At 40.8% G+C, this 21,104-nt stretch overlaps 1 protein-coding gene across 1 annotated transcript in view; it reads right to left on the reverse strand.

Annotated features, from left to right (window-relative positions):
- LOC146687682 (laminin subunit alpha-3-like) overlaps positions 1 to 21,104 on the reverse strand; it is a 59,449-nt gene that overhangs the window by 13,193 nt on the left and 25,152 nt on the right. The window contains exons 15-47 of the mRNA XM_085439055.1: positions 20,483 to 20,617; positions 20,279 to 20,331; positions 19,711 to 19,810; positions 18,863 to 18,915; positions 18,665 to 18,770; positions 16,676 to 16,775; positions 16,406 to 16,562; positions 15,656 to 15,794; positions 15,353 to 15,495; positions 15,116 to 15,219; positions 14,869 to 15,025; positions 14,421 to 14,584; positions 14,153 to 14,261; positions 13,966 to 14,063; positions 13,280 to 13,478; positions 12,992 to 13,118; positions 12,589 to 12,737; positions 12,037 to 12,152; positions 11,584 to 11,795; positions 11,254 to 11,458; positions 8,929 to 9,073; positions 8,693 to 8,833; positions 8,066 to 8,227; positions 6,528 to 6,629; positions 6,352 to 6,435; positions 6,027 to 6,257; positions 2,074 to 2,187; positions 1,275 to 1,393; positions 1,101 to 1,181; positions 885 to 985; positions 729 to 782; positions 479 to 630; positions 1 to 111 (exon numbers count right to left, since the gene is read on the reverse strand). Coding sequence (XP_085295181.1) covers positions 1 to 111; positions 479 to 630; positions 729 to 782; positions 885 to 985; positions 1,101 to 1,181; positions 1,275 to 1,393; positions 2,074 to 2,187; positions 6,027 to 6,257; positions 6,352 to 6,435; positions 6,528 to 6,629; positions 8,066 to 8,227; positions 8,693 to 8,833; positions 8,929 to 9,073; positions 11,254 to 11,458; positions 11,584 to 11,795; positions 12,037 to 12,152; positions 12,589 to 12,737; positions 12,992 to 13,118; positions 13,280 to 13,478; positions 13,966 to 14,063; positions 14,153 to 14,261; positions 14,421 to 14,584; positions 14,869 to 15,025; positions 15,116 to 15,219; positions 15,353 to 15,495; positions 15,656 to 15,794; positions 16,406 to 16,562; positions 16,676 to 16,775; positions 18,665 to 18,770; positions 18,863 to 18,915; positions 19,711 to 19,810; positions 20,279 to 20,331; positions 20,483 to 20,617 — 4,223 coding nt within the window. The remainder of the gene's footprint in view (positions 112 to 478; positions 631 to 728; positions 783 to 884; positions 986 to 1,100; positions 1,182 to 1,274; positions 1,394 to 2,073; positions 2,188 to 6,026; positions 6,258 to 6,351; positions 6,436 to 6,527; positions 6,630 to 8,065; positions 8,228 to 8,692; positions 8,834 to 8,928; positions 9,074 to 11,253; positions 11,459 to 11,583; positions 11,796 to 12,036; positions 12,153 to 12,588; positions 12,738 to 12,991; positions 13,119 to 13,279; positions 13,479 to 13,965; positions 14,064 to 14,152; positions 14,262 to 14,420; positions 14,585 to 14,868; positions 15,026 to 15,115; positions 15,220 to 15,352; positions 15,496 to 15,655; positions 15,795 to 16,405; positions 16,563 to 16,675; positions 16,776 to 18,664; positions 18,771 to 18,862; positions 18,916 to 19,710; positions 19,811 to 20,278; positions 20,332 to 20,482; positions 20,618 to 21,104) is intronic.

Consider the following 21,104-nt stretch of genomic DNA (forward strand, 5'->3'; position numbering starts at 1 on the left):
CTTGTCTTTGAGGGAACGAATGTCGTCTTCAAGAGTGTCCATGTCATTTTCCAGCTGCTCAACTTTGAGTTTTTCTGTATTGACGTCAGAGCGGAATTTGCTAACAAGAACCTGCAAAAGTTACAGTAGCAAAATGTGATTTCAGTGGCGTCAAGTCAGACACTGAAACATGAGGCAGATGAGATTTGTTTTAAGACTTGTTCACTTGTGCCTGTATATATGTGAAACAAAGGGAGCAGACAAATGTACCACAGAAATTATAAGTGGAAGAAAAATGACAAAAACACCCGTCAATGGTCTTTAACTGTGGAACAAAACATACTTTCACTGGTTATCATTATCATCTTGGAACATATTCCCATTGTGTACCATATTGTTTGTGTTTGTGTGTATGTATAGTGTGCAAAGGACAAATTCCAAACAATCCAATGGCTCTCTCAGAGTTATATGCGGGGGCTACAGTACACTAATGTGTTACCTTGGTGTCTGCCATAGCCTTCTCCAGCTTTTTCAGCCTGTCCTGAGAGGAGGCGCTGGCAGTGGCATTGCCCAGCTCAGCCTTGATCTTTACCAGGTCATTATCTAGCTCCTCTAAGTCATGTAATAAAGTCTGGGCGCAATTATCACACTCTGAAATACAAAAGCAAATGCAATTAGCAAAGAATCAAACCAAATTTAATCAAATAGCATGCCACGCCGTTCAGCCTCGAATCTTTCTTTTAATTCACCTTGGCATTGTTCATCTGTGGTTGTGTCTCCTGGCTCCAGTGCATTCTTGCAAACTGTGAAAAAATAAACCCATTAAAAACCACATATTTAAAAATTAAGCCTGACATGATTAAAATGTAGCTTCTTTTTTTTTAAATTAGGTTCCACAAACTTACCTCCAGTTCTGGGATCACAGCTGTTGCCATTGCCAGCACAGTTACAGGGGCGGCAACTTCCTCTTGGGATCAGTGGATCGCCATAGTAACCAGGAGCACACCTATGGGAAAGAGATTTCAAAAAAAGAATAAGAAGACAAATTAGAAATAATCAGCAGTGTTTTAACCTGCACACAATTATATAACAGCCTGATCATTCTATGCAGGGACACTCACCTCTCACACCTGCTACCAGCGTAGCCTGTTCTGCATATACACTCGATGTTTCCATACACCTCTCTGCAACCTACCGCAAAACTGCAGACCCACAAGGAGATTAATTTTTGTCACTAAATTATAAGTGCAATTGTAATATAGCAGTTTAGGCTTTGATTTTTTTTTTTAACTCACTTCTTTGTGCTAGTGGTGAATGGGCATGGGCACGCTCTGCACGTCCTGAGAGCTGCGTCTCCATAGTAACCTTCTTTGCAGCGCTCACATCGATCCCCAGCTGTGTTGTACTGACAGTTCTGAAAAACACATAATGTACCCATTAAAACAGGGCAGAATGAAGATCTAAAAAGATAATAGTGGATATATAATGTGTGGAAAAAAAACCTGTGTGTACACAGCAGCTAGCATTTGACAGACATGTTTATCTCCCGGAAACCAAGCCTTTTTTATTACACTGGCACAGAAGCAAACATCTGAGGGGCAAGAGGGAAAAAAAACATGCCTCTGCTAAAACTATCAGTAGTGTGTTTGATTTACTTGTTGTGTCCATTTGGCTGTGAATGTGTGCATCCACGCATGCATTGTATCCACAAGCCCAGTCTTGAGTGTGTTGTATCATAATAATACAACAAAGCTTAGTTTAGGAAGTGCATTAAGGCAAATCTATCTATGTAAAGTAAGCGAGGAAGTACAAAAAATGGGAAATCAAATAACACATAACAAAAAATTCTTTAGATGGTGATTTTTTTTTTTAAAACAAACACAGCAACAACTGAAAGGAGGCCGGGTTGTGCAATAAATGTGTGCCAAAAGATGTGCCCTGAAGGTGAGAGGGTCTGGACTCTGACTAAACGATGCATCACAATGGAGTCAGCTGGGCTGAAGTAGTCATTCTTGGTCGTTCATGTTTGTTGCTTTCTGCGTACCAGTGGTCATGGAGTCATACCAGGAGGTAAGAGTTAAGTGTATTTCTTACCAGGCACCGCCCTGTCCTGTCTTCACACTCATCGGAGAGACCGTTGCACTCACAGGCAACACAGAGGGCCAGGAAAGGACTGCTGCCATCTTTGTAGTAACCAGGCTGACATTTCTGAAGAAGAAAAACACAAATGCGAAGACATAAGTACATCTATATTTAAGGCGATTTTATGTTCAAGGAACTTTGGCAGTATACTTAAAGTTAATTCTCTAATATCATTAAAACACAACATCATCGAGTATACCTTTGATAATATACTGAGAAATATGAGGGGAGGGCAGGGAAATTTGGTAATTTTTGAAGAATTATTTTCAAAAATCTTACTCATTAATTTGCAAACTACCATTAGTTATTAACAATTTTAAAAAATCTGTTTGCCCATATTTCATATCATATTGCACACCTTTTGGACAATATGGAAAAAACCCTAAAACTCAATAAAACACCGCAAACATGTTGTCACACAGGATGAATGTAGCTCTGTTTGGTGTCAGGGAGTGTGAAAATTCAGGCAGAAATTAACTTTCAATCTTTAACTTTTAACCGTTATTCTGATATCATTTGGATTAACGGTTAACTCTTAACACGCCCTTTGGGGTCAGAGATAACAGTCTTCCAGCGACTAGGGATCTACACTTGACACAGTGTAACCCAGAGTAAAAGTATAAATAACATATCACACCCTCTGATTTTTTACCTGAATCTGAGAACTGGCATCACTGTCATCAATAGAAGGATATTGAAGCATCTGTCCTCTGTCATTTATCGATGGATACTCAATCCTCTGAGTTCCCCGGTCGGTAAGCTTAGGGTATTGTATCCTCTGAGCCCATCTGTCATGAAGTCTGCTGTGCTGGGGTGGATCTGCTCTGTCAAAGGGCCTGTGCCCAGCGCAGCAAAGTCCAATAAAAGTCCAATATATCAGGGTCTGGAGCAGAACCCTTCTACGCCAATATCTATCCATATAGCTATCTGACATTCCCAGTGTTTAGTCCGCGTGAAATAATCTGACACCCTTTCCCTCTGCCTTTTAAATGGAAACGCTCGCACTCAACCGCACCGGTACAAAGAAGACACACCCATTTACCTGACTCAGCCTCTCAGCTCAGCATGAGTGTTTGCAGACACAAGAACACACAAGTGCAAGTGCTTACATGCAGTGTCTGCCCCATTCCTGCTCTTATACGCACACGCACACACAGAATGGTTCAAGACACATTTTGTAGACATAGAGATATTCATGAAGACTCAATGTTTTTAAGTTTTCCTTTTCGCTTGTTATTTTAGGTATATTTGGAATAAACTATTCTATTCTATTCCATTCCATTTTTTTCTATTCTGTTCTATTCGCAGTGAAAAAATGGGTGTAGGATGTGAATGCCCACAAAAGAAATCGGATGTCATCACAGAAAAAAAGAAAATCACAATATTGCTGTATTTACTTCAAAGTTAAAAGGCTGTGGTAATTGAGCCTTTTACTTGAAAAGCAAGTAAAACATTCAGCACAGTATTACCATTCAGTAATATTCTCTGTATACGTGTGTGATTTATAAGAGGGCTTTTGCAAGAATACATGACCAGGAGGCTAGTTAGACATCGATAGACCGCACCTGAATCACGCTGCACAAACACACAGCAGACACAACTAGGCGTGCCGGCTGTATTTACAGACACACGCATATTAGGTGCACTAAGGCAAAATCACTCAGGTTTACGAGTAATGCTATGTTGCTATGCAACACACCTCACACATCAAGGCGAGGCTCGTTGTCATATAGCCTCTGGGCACATGTAGTCAACTTCCTATCAACACACCCAAGATGGTGGATCAAGCACACACACACACGCACACAGAGAGGGGGGCAGTTAGTAATCTATCGCAACAGCACTTCAACAAACAAGCAACATATCTAAAGCTTTTCATTTTTTCCCCTAGTTCACATAATATGTGTTCTCCTTTACACGTTGTTCTCCCCTTTAATAAGCTCTGTTATCATGTTTAATCCACTCCTGGGTGGAAAACTGCACACAAATCAAGTTTGGGAAGCACAAACTACATCAGCCTCTGGATCAACTCAGCCTCCTTTCCATTCAAGGAAGGATTTCCCTTCTACATTTCTCTGCGCTGTATCCACACCAGCGATTATAATTTTATAATCACAAATATTATGTCTGCATGATTGCGCGACGTATCCCAGCCCAGGGCTACATAATTTTTCTGCACAGCTCTCTGGATGTTATTTTCCATCAAATTCCACCCTTGTACATTTTTCTGAGGTAAAGGGTGCGGTTCTTGGCCCAGACATGTCAAGGCAGCCTAGAAATATGAAAGGAGGCCCAGCTCTTCAGTCAATGCACTCCTCCACACTTTCTTGCTTCTTAAACAAATGTTATTGTGAACTAAAGCCAAAATAAAAGTTAGAACTACGTGTGGAGAAACATCTTAGTTAATTGATGAGCTACTGATGTAGTTGCTCATCCCAGCTCATGAGCGATCACAAGTGTGAATCAGAATCAGAATACTTTATTGATCCCTAAAGAAATGATATAGTACAGAAGTACAGAAAGAAAGTGACACGTGTTCTTGTCATTGATTCGCTGTATTGAATTCAAATCTACTGAGAAGTTAAGGAGGCTTACAAAAAGCCAAACTAATCTCATTCACCATCAAAATAAAATATTTCAGTGCAAAGAAATTCCGGAAAAGCTGGGACACTGTTTGAAATGTAAATAAAAACAGATTTAAATGATTTGCAAACCTCATCAAGCCATAATTTAGTCAAAATAGAAGATAGAAAACTTATCAAATGTTTAAGTGAGACATTTTATTATTCGAAGAAAAAAAATGAGCTACTTTATGGCAGCAACACACCTAAAAGAAGTTGGGAAAATGAGCTGATATTTTCCGTGAAATAGTAAAATGTCTCAGATTAAACAGATTGTGTTCTATATGTTCTATTCAAATGAATAAAATACGGAATTGTCAGATTTGTAAATTATTGGGTTCTGTTTTGTATTTGCATTTTACACGGTTTCTCAGTTTTTCAGAACTGGGCTTGTATCACTAGATGATTTGTAGCAACAATGGCCGGGAAAGCATAAAAATATGTTAACTCATCAATGTGTCATTGATCATATTACTCATGTTGCCTTAATGATGATAGGAAAGTCCCAATCGTGCCTTCCTTAATATTAGATTTAACAGGATACGACCGGTATGGACTACATATACAAAAGCTATATTTCAATCACATCATTTGGTATTTCATGACGTTTTTTCTTTATCATTATGTGCATACAAATTTTATCAACACTGAGAATCTGATAAATCAACTTTAAATTTAACTGACTTGAATTGAACATTGTTCAGTACATCAGGAGTGAAGATTTATTAAGGTTAGGGAGTGAAAATGGAAAAGTGTCCATAAAACAGCAAATTTGACCTTGTTCAGTGGTTCGTTCAGTGGCTCGTTCAGTGGGTCTTTCAGGGGGTCTTTCAGGGGGTAAGGGCCCAATGTGTGTGTATGTGTGTGAAAATTCAATTAAAGAGGTGATCATCTCTTTTATATGTTCAAGTGCATAGTGTGGAGGATGCCATAAGGCCTTGAGGCAATCACATGTAAAACACAATATTTATGAGTGTTTTAAGTTGTAAATCAGTCAGATTTGACCCGAACGTGACAGGAAGCCAAGGAGAATGCAAGACTACCAAATACACTATGTGGATAAAAGTACAGGGCCACCTACACAATACACCTAGAGTAGCTGCCATGGAAATCCATGCCATGAAGCTCCCAGCACATAGTTTTTGTGCTGATGTTAATGCGAGAGGAGGTCTGGAACTCTGTAGTTACTGTGTCAGCAGAGCACTGGCAACTTTTAAGCAAAGATTAAGGGAGGTGGCCCAATACTTCTGTCCATACAACATATTTGATCGCCTTCAAACTCACCTCACAGGAGTCACCAGTATACTGAGAGGGGCAGGAACATTTCTCCACTAAGTTACTAGGACCTCCAGTCCCTGAGGTTGTGGCCCCTTCTAGGCCCACCTCACCCAAGCTGAGTCTCTGGCTCTGGGTGAAGTACAAGGCTCGGATTCTAAGGCCCACCAGACCAGCCAAGACCATCATCAGTTCCTCTCTGGAGACAGGCCTGTTGTTGATAGCGTGTCGCCAGTTCCCCTGCAAACAACACAAAGTTTACAGATTTATCCTGAGAAATCAGTATGGAGAGAAAGAGAAAATAAAATGGTTATAAGAAAGTGTAGTCCTTTACCTCCAACATCTGTACTCTGCCTTGATAGAGCCTGTCTGGAAGTGGAGCTTGTGGAGATGTGTGGATCAGAGTCATGTTATGACCCTGAGGAAAAAATAATGACATGGATAAATACACTGCCACTGTAACCAAAAAAGAAAGAAAGAAAAGAAAAGAAAACTCCTAGCATTACGTACAGTTAGGACAACATCAGGTCTTTTCCCAATCGGATTCATCCCCTCACTGGGAATCCCGAATGATTTGGACTGGTAAGTCAGGAAACCACCGTAAGATGAAACCTAAAAAAGGATAGAGACTTCTGTTAGTTAATTTGGAGAAAAAGTTGCATATAGACGGTTAGTGTAAAGGACATTTTAATATATATTCAACATAGATCCTTTTCAGTTGGGAGGTAATGGTGTCACGGCCAGGCGGATCAGCTGCACGCTGATCAGCCCTCTCTGTTTCTCTTCCTCTTCTCTCTCGCCGGGGCGGAACTCACTGTGGGTTCATGCCCTTGGCCCACGCCCTCGGGAGATGAGACCCAGGTGTCTCATTAAGGGGAGCAGCATTTAAGCCAGGAGGTGACTGCTGTTCGTCGCTGGATCGTTGTCTACCACGCATTAGTAAAGTCAAAGCTACAGCAAGTTTAGTGAAGAGTGTTTTCCTCTGTGCATCGTCCTTAACCCTGTCTCCCTGTCTACAGAACCTCTTGGATTTTTCCCCGTGTGTTTCCCGTGTGGCAGTGTTGGAGTGTGAACCTCTGATCGTGTGAGTGGATATTCTGAAGAACGTATGCTTTCCCTTGGACTTCCCTGGAGACCCCTTCTTCCCCCACTCAGCTGTATATAACACCCCCCTGCACATTCTTGTATATACACCTGGTGACTTGTAAATAAACTCTTCTTGTAAGCATCAGTACCGGAGTCCTGCGCTTGAGTCCTCCTTCCAACCGTAACAAATGGTTAAACTTGTGATTTTTCAGATATCATATATCGTCATATATCATCAGATAGGCCTTTTAATTCCTCCTTTTAAATTGTTTAAGATTTTTGTTTAGAGTTTTGTTGATGTATGCTGACAGCCTTTCTGCACTTCTTCCTGTCTTAGCTGACAATGATGATTGGTGGAGAAAATGTTCCTTTAGCAAAACCAGCAATACAACAGTATAGAAATACCTAAAAAGAATATAATAATACTATAATTAAAATTAAATCATGTGTGGAAATTTAAAAAACAAACAAACTGGAAGATGCAAAAATGTGAACACACCTGAAATATCGACAATGATCCTTTACTCCAAAACTGTATATATGCACAACAATTATCAGTGAATTGTCATATTCAGTCATGTTAAAGAAGTTTAAAACATGAACGCAACTGGGTTGCCGGATTCTTAGTATGGATCTTGATAATTATAGGTGTACTTTTCAATAGTCAAAGTCAAGGTCAAAGTCAAATTTATTCATATAGCATATTTAAAACAACAACCGTTCACCAAGGTGCTGTACAATAAAGATAATTAAAAGAAATAAAGACACAGGGTGACATGATAAGAGTTCAGAAAAAGAATCATAAAATTAGAAGATTTGAATAAAACAGAGTTTTATTCAAGAATAAAAAAACTAAAAAACATTTTTGTGGAAATGACCTCCAGTATCTGTTTCTCTGTTTAGACAGCAGCACATATTCCCAATAAACAGCATTCCTCGCCATGACGTCTCCACTGACTCACCCTGTTTCCCAGATAGGACAGTGGTGCCACCCAGTGTAATGTTTGAACTGCGGGAGAAAGTTCCTGGATATCTGCCACCACCGTGTTACTGGCTTTGTTCAACACAGATGTAACCTCCTCTCTGTCGGGACTCTCCAAACGCCAGCCCTGCATATCAACAAACTAATAACAGAGAAACGTAAGAAAAAAAATAACTGTGTTTTCCAGATTATTTTTGACGGTAATGTTAGTAAAATGAGTATTATCTGTATTAGTAAAATAGGAGCACACTGATGACTTCTTAAACAGAACACCAGATTAGCAAAGTCGATAACTCCATTTCCAAGACAAGCTTGCAAAAAGGACTTTGCGCAAGACACGGGTGGATGGGTCAATGAGTTCATCCAGTAACTTTAGAGACACTAACAAGAAAAGCTCTATTATAAAGGCACCCTGTTCACAGTAAAACCTGCATCGCGTGGTGTGCATTTGATCTGCTTTACCATAGTTGTTCCTTTTGTGATCAACACCAGCTTTTATTAAAAAACCCATTGTTTGCCACATAACGTCTGTCAGCCAAAAGGCGCTGCAGGCAGAAAATTTTTAAAGGCATTCGTAGACATGCAGGAGCAAGAAAAGCCAACACACCTTCCCCCTGCGTTTGCTGGAGCTCTGACACTGGTCAGTGACTCCAAAGCAGAAGCAGCTGGTACAGCCGAGAGGGTTTGAGGGGTCAAAATAGAAGGACCTTTCCCGACAAGTATCACACCTGACCCCAGCAACATTTCTCTGCAAAAGTGGCGGCAATGACAAAGAGAAAGTCAGACAAAGAACACTAAGAAACAGGGAGTTCTTAAATAAGACATTTCATTTATTGAACCGACCTTGCAGAGACACCTTCCTGTGTCTGGGTCACACACATTAGATGTAACTCCACCTTGATTACAGTCACAGGGCAGACAGTCAGGGAAGCGATAATAACCTGGAGCACAGCGATCACACTTCCGGCCTCCAATCCTCGGCTTACAACTGTGTAAAAATGCAGAGACATAATCACAATTAAAGATCTTCAGTGTACATTTGAAACAGAAATGGTCTCTGAACAGCTTGTATGGCAAAGAAAACTGTATGTTTACATCTTATGCATTGCTTTACACTGCTAGCTCCCCATTTCTATAAGAGTGAAAACAGTACTGTGTAATTGTAATATTCTATCAGTAAGGTCTGGATACCTTTAAAATAATCTTTGCATAGTTTTCAGTTCTCACAGCAACATCTATGGAGTTATTCAAGGTAGTTGGCAAGCAAGTTGCTTCAAACATCATTAAAAACTTACAGTTCACATTCTGATTTGATTTAGAGTTTAAGGCAAGAATGAGATGTGTTATCTGTTAGCTTGCGTGGTTGTTTTCATCGCTGTACATAGTTGTTGTTTTGCTGGCTATATGTTTGGACTAGATATGCTGTTGCACAATGAGTTTTTACGGACATGAACATGCTCTCTGATGTTATCACACTGCATAAGAATCTAAACACCTGAAATGCCTAGAGCTTTTTCATGTTACTGTTTTTGACAGAAAAGGAGATGTGTAAAACAACATGACTGGACCGTGAACTGTGAAAGTCAGGGCTGACACCAATGTTTAAAATAACAATTTAAACAGCCTATAGCTGATGCTCGTGCTGTTTTTGATCATTTTGCGTAAAGAAATTAAAAAGAAAATTAAAAAATAAATTAGGCTCTTTGTCACATACTCATGATATCAGCCCATACCAACATTCCCCTAATGTACTGCTGCATCTGTAGACGTAACATCTCATTAATCATGTTGCTGTCATGCTTCATATCTGCTGTTGGAAGCTGCAGGTCAGATTCCAGTCTTTTTTTGTCACCACTCAAGAATCAGTGCATGACAGATTGTTACTCACAAGGGACAGGCATTACAAGCACAGCTGTTTAATAGAGAAACTACACAATCACATAATTAAGAAGAAATAGTTAATTATATCTATCCACTTTTATTCCATTTATCCAATTCAGGGTTTGCGGGGAAACTGGAGGCTATCCCATCCTGGACACATCACCCAAGCACTCATTTACACCTGCAACTAATTTTGAATCAGCAATTAAACTAACTGAAACTAATGTCTCTGGACTGTGGAAGCAAAGTGGAACACCCAAAGAGCACAGCTGGCAAGTGGATTCAAACCTGTGCTGTGTAACCACAGCAGCATTGTGCTGTGCTCCTGAAATATATTGGATGGATGGATGGATGGATGGATGGATGGATGGATGGATGGATGGATGGATGGATGGATGGATGGATGGATGGATGGATGGATGGATGCATGGATGCATGGATGCATGGATGCATGGATGGATGAACTGTCATGATCCTGGCTTTTCCAGCATTTTCAGCTATGGACTCACTTTCCTGTTTGATATTTTCCGTTCGACTTTGTTTTAGTTTTCAGTTTGGATATTACCTCTGCCTAGGTTATGTTTTCATCCTGATCTTGTTAGTTGTTAAGTTTTGAGTTTTGGAGGCACTGTCCAAAGACACAGGGGAAAATATGGCATGAAGTGACACAGTGTGTGCCTCTGTCTTAAGTGGATTAAAAAATTGCTAAAGTTGTTTCACATCGCTCAGAGGAACACATGTTTATAGATGCATCCCTACCGAACCCTAACAATGATTCTAGGACAGAACAGCAGCTAAAATAACTCAAATGTTAACCCTTTAACACATATTGTATCATATCTGATTTGAGTTTTTGAGACTTCTACATCATCAGTATGTTGGGTTTTTGGGGGGGTTTCTTCCTAAAAAAACTTCCATAAATTGCACAATACATTTTAAGCAATTTTAAAAAATGGTACATGTAGCAAATACTATGCAAATAAAAATCGTATGTGGAAATTAACATTATTTTTTAAACACATTTGGCTCAAACTCTCCATTTTGTTTTTTAATTAGAATTTTTTGGTAATTATTTCATATTTCAGGCTTTAAGGGGTCAATGATATGATATGAAGTATTTAAAGACTATCGCATGAGATCATAAGAACAAACCTCAGCTTCCATTTATCCTTAGTTAGCAACAGAGCTGGAAAAGTTGCTTTCAAATATGATTTATTTGGCCATTTACAAGGTAAATGCAAATATGGTAACCTGCACAGTTTGCTCTTCGTGTAGGTTTCAGCTCACCTGCACTGACCAGTATTGCGGTCACACTGAGCCCCTGCATTTGCAGCGATGCCGCTTGGGGAGCATTCACAATTCTCACAGCCCAGCAAAGGGTGGTAGCTGAAAGTCTGATTCTGACACACATCGCAGGCCGGTCTGACTGTCTGAGGAGGGCAGATGCAGCGTCCTGTCACTTCGTCGCATAGTCGGCGGCCACAATCACATGCTGCGCAGAGAGGACCGTAATGAGGACAAAATTAGATGCAAATTGTATTTTGAGAGTAAGTAACAAGGAGTGAATGATGACTTAAAAAGAAAAGAACTACAAATCAAAGGTAAATGTTGACTCACGTCTGCAGTAGGGAAATCCGAAGTATCCAGTGGCACACTTTGTGCACTGCCGCCCAATCACATGCGGCCTGCAGGGACACTGTCCTCCAACTGCATCACAGACGCTTCCTGTAGAGCCAGATGTGTCACAGTCGCACGGCAGAGCACCATCATTATATGCTGCAGCAAGAGAGCGGGACGAGTCTCTGCAGAACTGGGAAGATGTTCTTGGGCTAAAGTGACACACACAAAGATTACTTTTAAATACAAATGTGGTTTTATACTCAAACATGACAGCTAGAGGGCACCATTTCCAAAAACATTGGTGTTTTGAAGGCTGTTACCTCAGCATGGGTAATGAAATATCCCATATATTAATATCAATATATTAAAACCATCAGCTACATATCATCACAAAAAAAACAAACATGTCAAATTGTTGAATGCTTATGTCATTATTTGTTGGATACCTACTCAATATAGAACCCTTCTTCTCGGCACTGCTGTATGAAATCTTCAGATTTATCCAGAGGTTTCTCTCTGAGGAGCTCTGGGGTGTAAACGCTATCAGGTACCAACATGATATAATCCTAAATAAAAGATAGAAACCATGTCAAAAACAATCTCATATACCTTACATCTTTGTTTAAGTAATACAGAGTGATAAAGGATTTAAAGTTATTTCGGCTTTTTTATTATTTGCTTCAGCTTAATGGAGAAGGAAAATTAAAGCACACTGAACAGTACACAATCATGGCCCAACCTGCCCCCTGCCTTATACAGCCTGGAAGCTTAGCCTTTATAAACCCACAAGCCACTGCCAGGTAGAATACAGCCGTTTCATTGTTGTTGTTGGGGATATGGCATAACACTGAGGAGAGAGGACCTCAGGATGCCAAGTCCTCAACCTGAACAACACTAGTGCAAAACACAGGCTTCGCATGCCTTCAGACTGTAAACAAGTATTTTTATATTTCTCGCTCATTCAGTTCCGATGGTGTTTAACACATAACACAAAACACTGACCAGAATCAGAGTCTTTCTAGGTGGCACCCTCACAGAGATGACGGGTAGCTGCCAAGGATTTCTCTCAAAGTCAAGGGCAATGCGCCCATCAGCGATGACTACCTCCCTGCATCCTGAGACTGCTGGGCAGAACGAAGCATTTATCATGCCTGCAAGAAAAGGACATTTTAAATGGGTAAAGAGAGAAGACAGGAGGGCGCCGCACAGTGACTCATCGCCCTGTTAAAGCCATGTGGTGGAGCTGATCCAAGGCCTCTGCTCATTTTCTCATGAGCATTGGAACTTTATCTGCTCTTAAATAGGAATCAACACCTCTGTGGGAATGATTTCCCAGTCACTGCCAAAGTAAAGAAAAAACATCTAAGGGGAGGCAGTAAGGACTTCATTCCTCTCTAACACTCACCCTTCCATTCACGGCCCGCGTCAACTCGCACTTCCACAGGGAAGGAGATATGTTCAGGCTGGTGATAATGCACTATTATCACATACCCGCCCGGAAGAGGCACATTGGGGGTGAAAGTAATCTCCGTCTGTGAAAAAAAAAAAAACAACATGAGAAAACCTGAATGAGTGTCTTTTGGTAAATAAATTTAAAAAAAAACAAAAAAAAACAGCAGGACAGCACAAACTGAATGTTTTGGGGGCAAAGCTGCTAAATAATTCAACCAGCTGAGGAAGGGCACAGTGATACCTGTGGGAATTTAAGTAGTATCCCATCACACTCAGGTTCACGGACAGGGATCACCCCAGACTGTCGTCTGTGCCTCCAATCCTCAATCTCTCTTTGTTGGGGAGCCACAGCTGGTGTGGACAATAGCTGGCCATCGCGGGCTGCATACAGGATCCAAGCTGAAGTGGGTTTGTCAAACTGCCTCGGGACACAGTGCCAGCTAAACACAGTAAACAAGAATTCAGCTTCAACATGTTTTCACTCTCATATTATTTGTTAAGAATATACAAAAAAATAATTTCATCGTGATACAGAGGCCAATGTTTATAAAGTATCTGAATGATTTTAGAGGCTCAGCAGTGCGGAAGACATTATTGCGTTCATTGTTTTAAATTTGTGGGCATTTTTACGCTGAAGTACAACAACTGCAACAAGTCAATTCTAAGTATTTGTTTGTTGGCTTATTTTTCCCTTCTGAGTAGATTTCCTGTTCTCTGCTCAAGGTGACGTGCACAGCAAATAACAGAGCTCGACACTGACAGCTGGAAAAGCGGTAACATCCAACCCGCTCATTACATTCAGAGACGATTTAGTATGAGAGAAGACTGAGTTAGACTGTAAGTTCAGCCTGAGGTAAGTGAGCTTGCCAACCTCAGGGAATGCATACAATCACACCTGGAAAACAGCTGTGTCCGTTCAAGACTTACGTGTCTTCGGTGAAGCGACCGTGAGTGGAGACGCACAGGACTTTAGGGTCTACATACTCAATGGAGAACTCATCTGCAGGAACCGCGTACACTTTATACTACACAGAGAAAAAGATGTCTTTAAAGCTCCATGTTGCTGCCTCGATATGAAGCTGTGACGCATCTTTTGGGCAAACTTTTCACTTACCAGAAGGAATGATGCTGTGGAGGTCTGCAAGAGGACTTCAGTCCTGTGACTTAGCTGAAACACTGCTACTTGGTTTCTGTTGTCCACCGCCACACTTCGACACAGATTGCTGCACGGGTTAGGAAACACAACAACACGTACATGAAACGTGCACATATTATTTAAGCTTCTATCTCTAGGATATTGATAAGTATTCAGTTAATAAAGACCTAAATCAAATCAATATTACTACAAGTAATGTTATCAAAGCATCAAGTGTGGGATTCACCTGAAGGCACAGCTGTAAATATTAGCCCTGCCCATAACCGGGTCAACTGATTGTCCACTGATGAGTATGTTGACATTTTGGACAGTGTCCACCTCGCTGGCATACTCCAGAATAAGCATGTATGGCCCAGAATCAGGTACAGGCAGGCTGAGCTGCAGCTGAGACTAGAGGAGACAGAACATTTATTTAAGGGAGACATTCAGGCATTTTAGGATAATAAAACTGAAAAACATAAACCGCAAGAAGAATAAATCAAACATCAATATATAAGATTGATTGATTATCATTGGGAAGTAAGATCCAGTCTATAAACTGAACTGCAGTCTCGCGGTTTTATTCCGGACTTTAGCACAGATAAAGGGAACCTGTTTTTTTCTTTTAATAGCTTAACCGTTTTTACACCGCACACGCAATTTTTACACTAACATTCATCTTTAAAATACTGAACCTGTCTCCCATTGAGAGCAGCCATTTCAGGGTGATCAGGGGTGAGGCGCCGCACACGAGCCTGTCTCCTCTTGCGCCCACGCCGGGTTGTGAATTTTCCCTGTGAGCCCAGTGCGGAGCTGAAGCCATCCAGGGCTATGTGCTTATACAACAGACAGCTGAGACACACGCACACACGCAAAAAGAAAAACGTTAACAATCTACCAACAACAAGAAAGATGAGAAAAATAGTGGAGAATGAAATTTACTTTTCATGCTTGTTTGCGGTGGGTAAATATGTGCATGGCTGAGTGATCTTTTCCTGCAGGAGAGGCGCTTCATAGTAATCCTGGGGTAGTAACACTAAGTAGTCCTGATAAAGGCAATGACACAGAGTGACAATACATATATATATTGTTTTTTTAAACTTGCAAAACACCACATGACCAGTAATTTTCCACTTTTAAAATGACATCTATACATCAGTGATTTCTTTATAAACTTACCAGGAGAACTCCTTCTGCTCTTATGTGCATGATCCATGTCCCAGGAATCAATTCAAAGGGCTCAGCAAAGCCCTCTCCAGGCACAGTGAGGAAGGATGGGGACGGACTAACGGGAAATATTACTTCTTTACTCTGTTCTGACCCTGCAGAGCACCGAGCACAGATGGCTTTAATGTCAGACACTGGCAAACAGACATTTTCCAAATCAAGACAGCACGCCTGGATTTAGAATGCATGACGGGTTAGAGTTGACATTTTAATGGTGAAATATGGGAGATGCTTCCATTTCAGAGGCAGCCTTACCTGGAGTGCCTCTGCTATTGGTCGCCTTGATGCTAGCAATCACACGGGTGCTGCTGGGGTTACTGAACCGCAGAACAACACGGAACAAATGCTGCCTCCCATCTTTCGCCTCAACATGCACTGTTACTCTGACTTCAGTCTGCGGGGAGGACAACAACACACACAGCTGACTGCGAGGGTAGGGGTTTGAGTAGATGACGAAGGAACAACGTTAAAGAAAAGCAAAAGTTAAAACTGAAGTTAGGTGGATGAGAAGTCAGGCAATGAGAGAGTATTAATCAACAGGCAGCAAGCAAGGTGAAGAAAGCATAACAGGAGGAGCAAAGCAGACCCTTCACTTACAGTCACAGCAAGACTGATAGCCAGTTTCATCCACCACCAAGATCCAAGCTCGCACTTGTGCTCTCCCCTTATGTCGGGGGGTGGCGTAGTGCATTAGAATATGGAAAGGTCCAGAAAAGCCAACAGTGAGCATTAAGATCACCTCTGGCTGAAGAGAGAGAGTGTTAGTGCTAAGAGAGCTGATGTCCTCAATTGTGTATCAGCACTGAAATTACAAAAGGCTGTGCACTCAGGTGAAGATTATTTGTGCTGTGGCAAAAGCAAAAGAATCACAGTGGTAACAGAGAAGACTGGAAAAGGAAAATTGTGATAATACAAAAGTGGCAGACACTACTAGTCTCATGTAATTTATACAACAATGGCATTAAAGCATCCGATACATTAATGCACAAGTTTGAATGGACGAACCTGTGCGGGGGACATCACAGCGTAACCTCTCCAGCTGAAGTCTGGGAACTCCTGGGAGCTATAACCAAAGCGTACTGGTCTGGAATTTGGTGAGGTACCATCCTCCACCTCAAACTTCAGCTGGTGCAGAGTGGGAAAGTAGTAGCCAGATGCTGGCCTGGTAAAAAAAAAAAAAAAAAAAAGTTAAATCGTTTGATTAAATGCTGCAAATATGTTAAAAAGAACCATTTTCATCCCAATTTAATGACATTAAAATCTGCCATGTCTTACTCGGTGCATTTATGGCCAATGATATTCCTCCGACACTGGCACTGTCCCGATATGTCATTGCATGCCATGCCAATGGCACCACCTATATCGCATTGGCAACCTTTTGAGGGAATAGAAAAAAAAACAATCATTTTCTACATCAAACATGTTCCTTTATGTGATATTACACTGAAAATCAGTGCTTCTTCTCTGACCATACGTTGGAGTTGTTTTGGGGCACATATTATGCAACTGTCCTTCTGAATATGAAAATATTTACACTCAACCAGATGCCAAGATTTATCACCGGCGTTACAGAAAGTACCCTATTTAAATATGTCAGCATTTGGTTGTCTTTTGAAAAAACATTTTTTATTTTGCGCATGTTCTTGAAATCCTCGTGAGACTATCTTTTCACAGAAATACTTCTTTAGGAGACGTAGGTGTCAAAGCAGTAATGTTTACTACATCCTGGCATCAAGAAGGACAAAGACGACCACAAGCCCTCACTGGATGCACTATCACACATTTCTGAAGGCTGTTTTTCAACAGGGAGAATTTATACTTTTGTAATATTCTTTGGTTTACATAAGAAAAAGAAGGTCCTCTGTTATCTTCCTTAGATAGAAGATCCCTGACAGACCTTGGGGCCTCCCAAGATGAAAATAAGGGACGCCTGAGCAGAAACCACAAGGACGGCATCAGGGTTAGGTCACTGCACTCCTAATAAGCTGCACTAAGCATGACCTTTCAGACCTCACCTATAAAAAATATTCTGTGCACTTTGCCGTTTATTTTTATTATAATATATATTTAACACGTTAAGCCATAAGAAAGGATGATTTGTGCATTTTAACCTTTAGAAACTTTCATCAAAGATCATTAATCTGCATTCAGTATTGTTTTCAACAATGAAAGATAAAAAAAAAGCTTTGATGATTGAAATGTCTTGGTGTCCCTAAACTTCAGAGGAGATCTGTACTGTACTATGCATTAGTACTTATATACTAATAAAGTGGTTGTTCTTATTACTAAGGGACAATAACATTTAATGTTTAAATGTATCCAATGCAAAGTTTCAGGCTTAACAGAGAAACTTAACAACCTTGTTTATGTTCAACAGAGGTTTTATTAAAAGTTTTGTCAAGCAAATAAGCAAGTAGAATTAGTGCATTGTGCAAATATGTATCGGAATTTCAGGAGCAGGACCACGCCAAACACGCTCCTTCCGGCTGTCATCTATATAGGTTCCCCCAGTTCTGCAAGCTGATCATTCTCATTTACGTGCCCCACCCTCCCTCCCTCCTTGTTCTCCATTCTTCAGCTTCTTCACTTCTATTTACTACATGGGGATCTGCCAGGCCCGGGAGCCGTCGCCAGTCCCCTTCGAGGCTTTCTTCAAACCGCAGCTCAATTCATGTCAAAGCATTCACTTTTACCTACTAAAACGCTGTCAAACCTAAAATGAGGACATGGGCCCAGTTAGTGAAATGAGAATTAAAGTCCACTAAGAGGTCAAGGAGATTAAAAGACAGTCACATCAACGTAACTTAGTCTAATTTCACGAAAATCTAACCAATACTGCAGGACAACAAGGGATTCCTGTAAAAGCGAAAAAGCCCCCAAGAAATAACAAATATGAATTTAAAAATTTGAGTGAAGAGCCACTAGGTCATCACTGTTTGTAAGTTTAGCTGAATGCTGCCCACTACTGTGGCAGGAGTAGCAATTCTTATCGATTATGCTGTTGCTGACCAGTCTTTTGGCTGGTTAAGATAAAAGCTTAAAACAGCACTAAGGCACCTGTTTTTCAGTCAACGCAATAATTTCTAACAATAGTCAGTGTTGCACTGAGGTTGGCTCGCTAAATATTTAAAGTCATTGGTAAAAACAGCGAAAAAGGAAGTATGCTTGGTTGCTATTTTCTTTCTTAACTGTGTAGCCTTTAATAATACAGCACATGTAAGCAAGAACCAAGGTTGGAAGTTCAGCAAAGAAACACATTCTCACCTTGACACCCGTAATAATTCTTTTTCTGCAGCAGGAAGTATCCATCTTTGCAGGAGTCACACGCATGCCCGCATGTATTAGGCTTACAGTGACACTGTCCACTTTTCTGTGCAAGCAGACCATCAAGAGATGATTAATGCTGCAAATGTGCGGCTATTCAAACTGCTGACATTAACACGACCACATGAAAACACTCACCTGTTCACACTCTCCAACACCACTCAGAGTCCCTTTCAGGTCACAATGACACTCTGGTATGAGAGACAAAAATGGGTGAGGTTATGAAAATGTAAATGGGAGAGGGGGTGGGGGGCTCTACAGTGAATAGACACTGATTGCAGGTTTTTGCAAAATTCACGGGTGAAACACAACATTGTAAAACCCTCCAGCCTTCAGAGATTTGCACATCAAAGGTCCAAAGGAGCTTTTCAGGCTGCAGCTTGCGTTCAGCCGAGTGGGGAAAAAAAGAAAACTTTTCCCTCAATGTCCAGCCACAGTCAACCAGATGCATTCTTGGGATATTAAAAACACCCCACCCCACTCCTTCTTGAGCATTGAGGGAACGTGGTAGCGATAACAGTTTTGCAAGAGAGCAGAGCAGTAACAACAGACATATGTGAACAAAGCCAGGAGCTGTTCTCCTTAGTTTCCACTATATTAAAAAGTTTCAATTGAATAAAGCAGGAGCAGCTTTTGTAGAGGTTATAAAAGTAGATGTTCAGACGTTCTATTTTTAATGTGTCACTGGATACTTTTTTATGCAATCTCAGGAGGAAATCTCACAGTGGAAGCAGGCAGCAGGGATTTGCCTGTATAATGTGTTATTCTTCAAAGGCAGAACCAGCCTTGTTGATAGAGGTACGTTGACGTATAAGATGGGACAAAGCTCATATCAGTACCTTGTCAGATTGTTCCTGGCAATTTAAAAGCCTTGAGAAATATATGGTCAGAATTAGGACATTTTTGCCTCTATGGATGCCAAATAAGCATTTTTCTGTCATGTTTCCCCCTTTTTTCCTTTATTATTCAAATTCCTTTTTACTTACCGATACAGCCACGGGGATTGTCTACAGCTAGATTCCAGTATAGAGGTTTACACCTGTCACACAGGGTTCCCTCTACATTTGCTAGGCAGCGGCAAGAGCCCTGAAACAACAGATAAGGAGTCTGAGAATTGTTGAGACTGGTAGCTACTGTTGAAAGCCTTATATTTGTTTAAAATCAGAGCGATAAAATCAACTGCAAGTGCCTGCATTTTCTATAAAGATGTTTCTTTACACTGAAACTTGGCAGCATTTCTTTCTTTCTTCTAAGTGTGCATTATGCTCCAAACTGAAAGGTGAATACTACGTGTTGTTTTTCCCCTTTATAATGGAAGGAAGCCTCTTTTCCTTTTTTAATTTCCTTTGGTTTTCACCAGAAAAACACTTCCTTGTGAAACCGCGCAGGATGACGTGGAGTTGTGTTATCAGTTGTAGGGCTGTTAGTCAATGCAAACCCACACCCATCACTGGATTTATACTGTGACCACTTCTATCAGCAAGGAAAATAAAAGCTTGTTCCAGATAGGGCCACGATGCACAGAAAAATGCAACTTAACAGAGAGCGGCTCACCGTTCGAGGATCAGACGCTTCAGTTCCTGCTGTGTTACACACACTGATGGAGGCTGGAAGGACAAAATGAAAAAGGAAAAGGTAATATTACTGAGCTTCAACAATAACCACAGCAACAGCAAACAATAATGACCTAAATAACACATCTACCCGCTGTCCATAAAAATGACTACTTTTATGAGTTTGATGATTTCAAGTGTTTACCCGAGCACTGAGGGAATCTCACACCAGAGGCGCAACGATCACACAGTTGACCCACCACACCTGGAAGGCAGAGGCACTGACCCGATAACGGGTCGCAAGTTGCATCATATGAGCCTTCCTGTGAACACCGGCAGGCTGGGGACAGTTACACAAGCAGACATAAGAACTCTAAGCATTATTATGGTAAGTTGTCTGGTTCTTATACAGCCCTTTTTCCGTAACATGTCTCATTCACCCCTCCACACAAGCACTGTTTTCCACATGTATGTGCTTTGTGTCTACTATTCACATGCAGACGAATGCATCAAAGAGTAACATGTGGTTCAGACTGGGTGAGACAGGGATCAAACCATCAACAATTCAGATGAGTAGATGATGCTCTACCTCCAGAGCCCCAGCCATTGTCCTTAGGGATAAGTGAATCTCATAAGAAAAGAACAGGAATTGAAACTCTTGGGATGAGCTTGTTTATTTTAAGAATCAGATTGTCTTAAGTGATTCCCAGTTGTCTATTCTTGGGAATATGAGTCCATACAAGGAAGAGGTCTATAAATATCACATATTTCATCTCTCTGCGAAACATCGTGTCATGCAAATTGCATTAAAAAAATCAATTGAGGGG

Source organism: Copadichromis virginalis, linkage group LG18 (genome assembly GCF_057382275.1).
Source record: "Copadichromis virginalis isolate Kocher_CV1m ecotype Utaka linkage group LG18, C_Virginalis_male_GT1.1, whole genome shotgun sequence".
NCBI lineage: Eukaryota > Metazoa > Chordata > Actinopteri > Cichliformes > Cichlidae > Copadichromis > Copadichromis virginalis.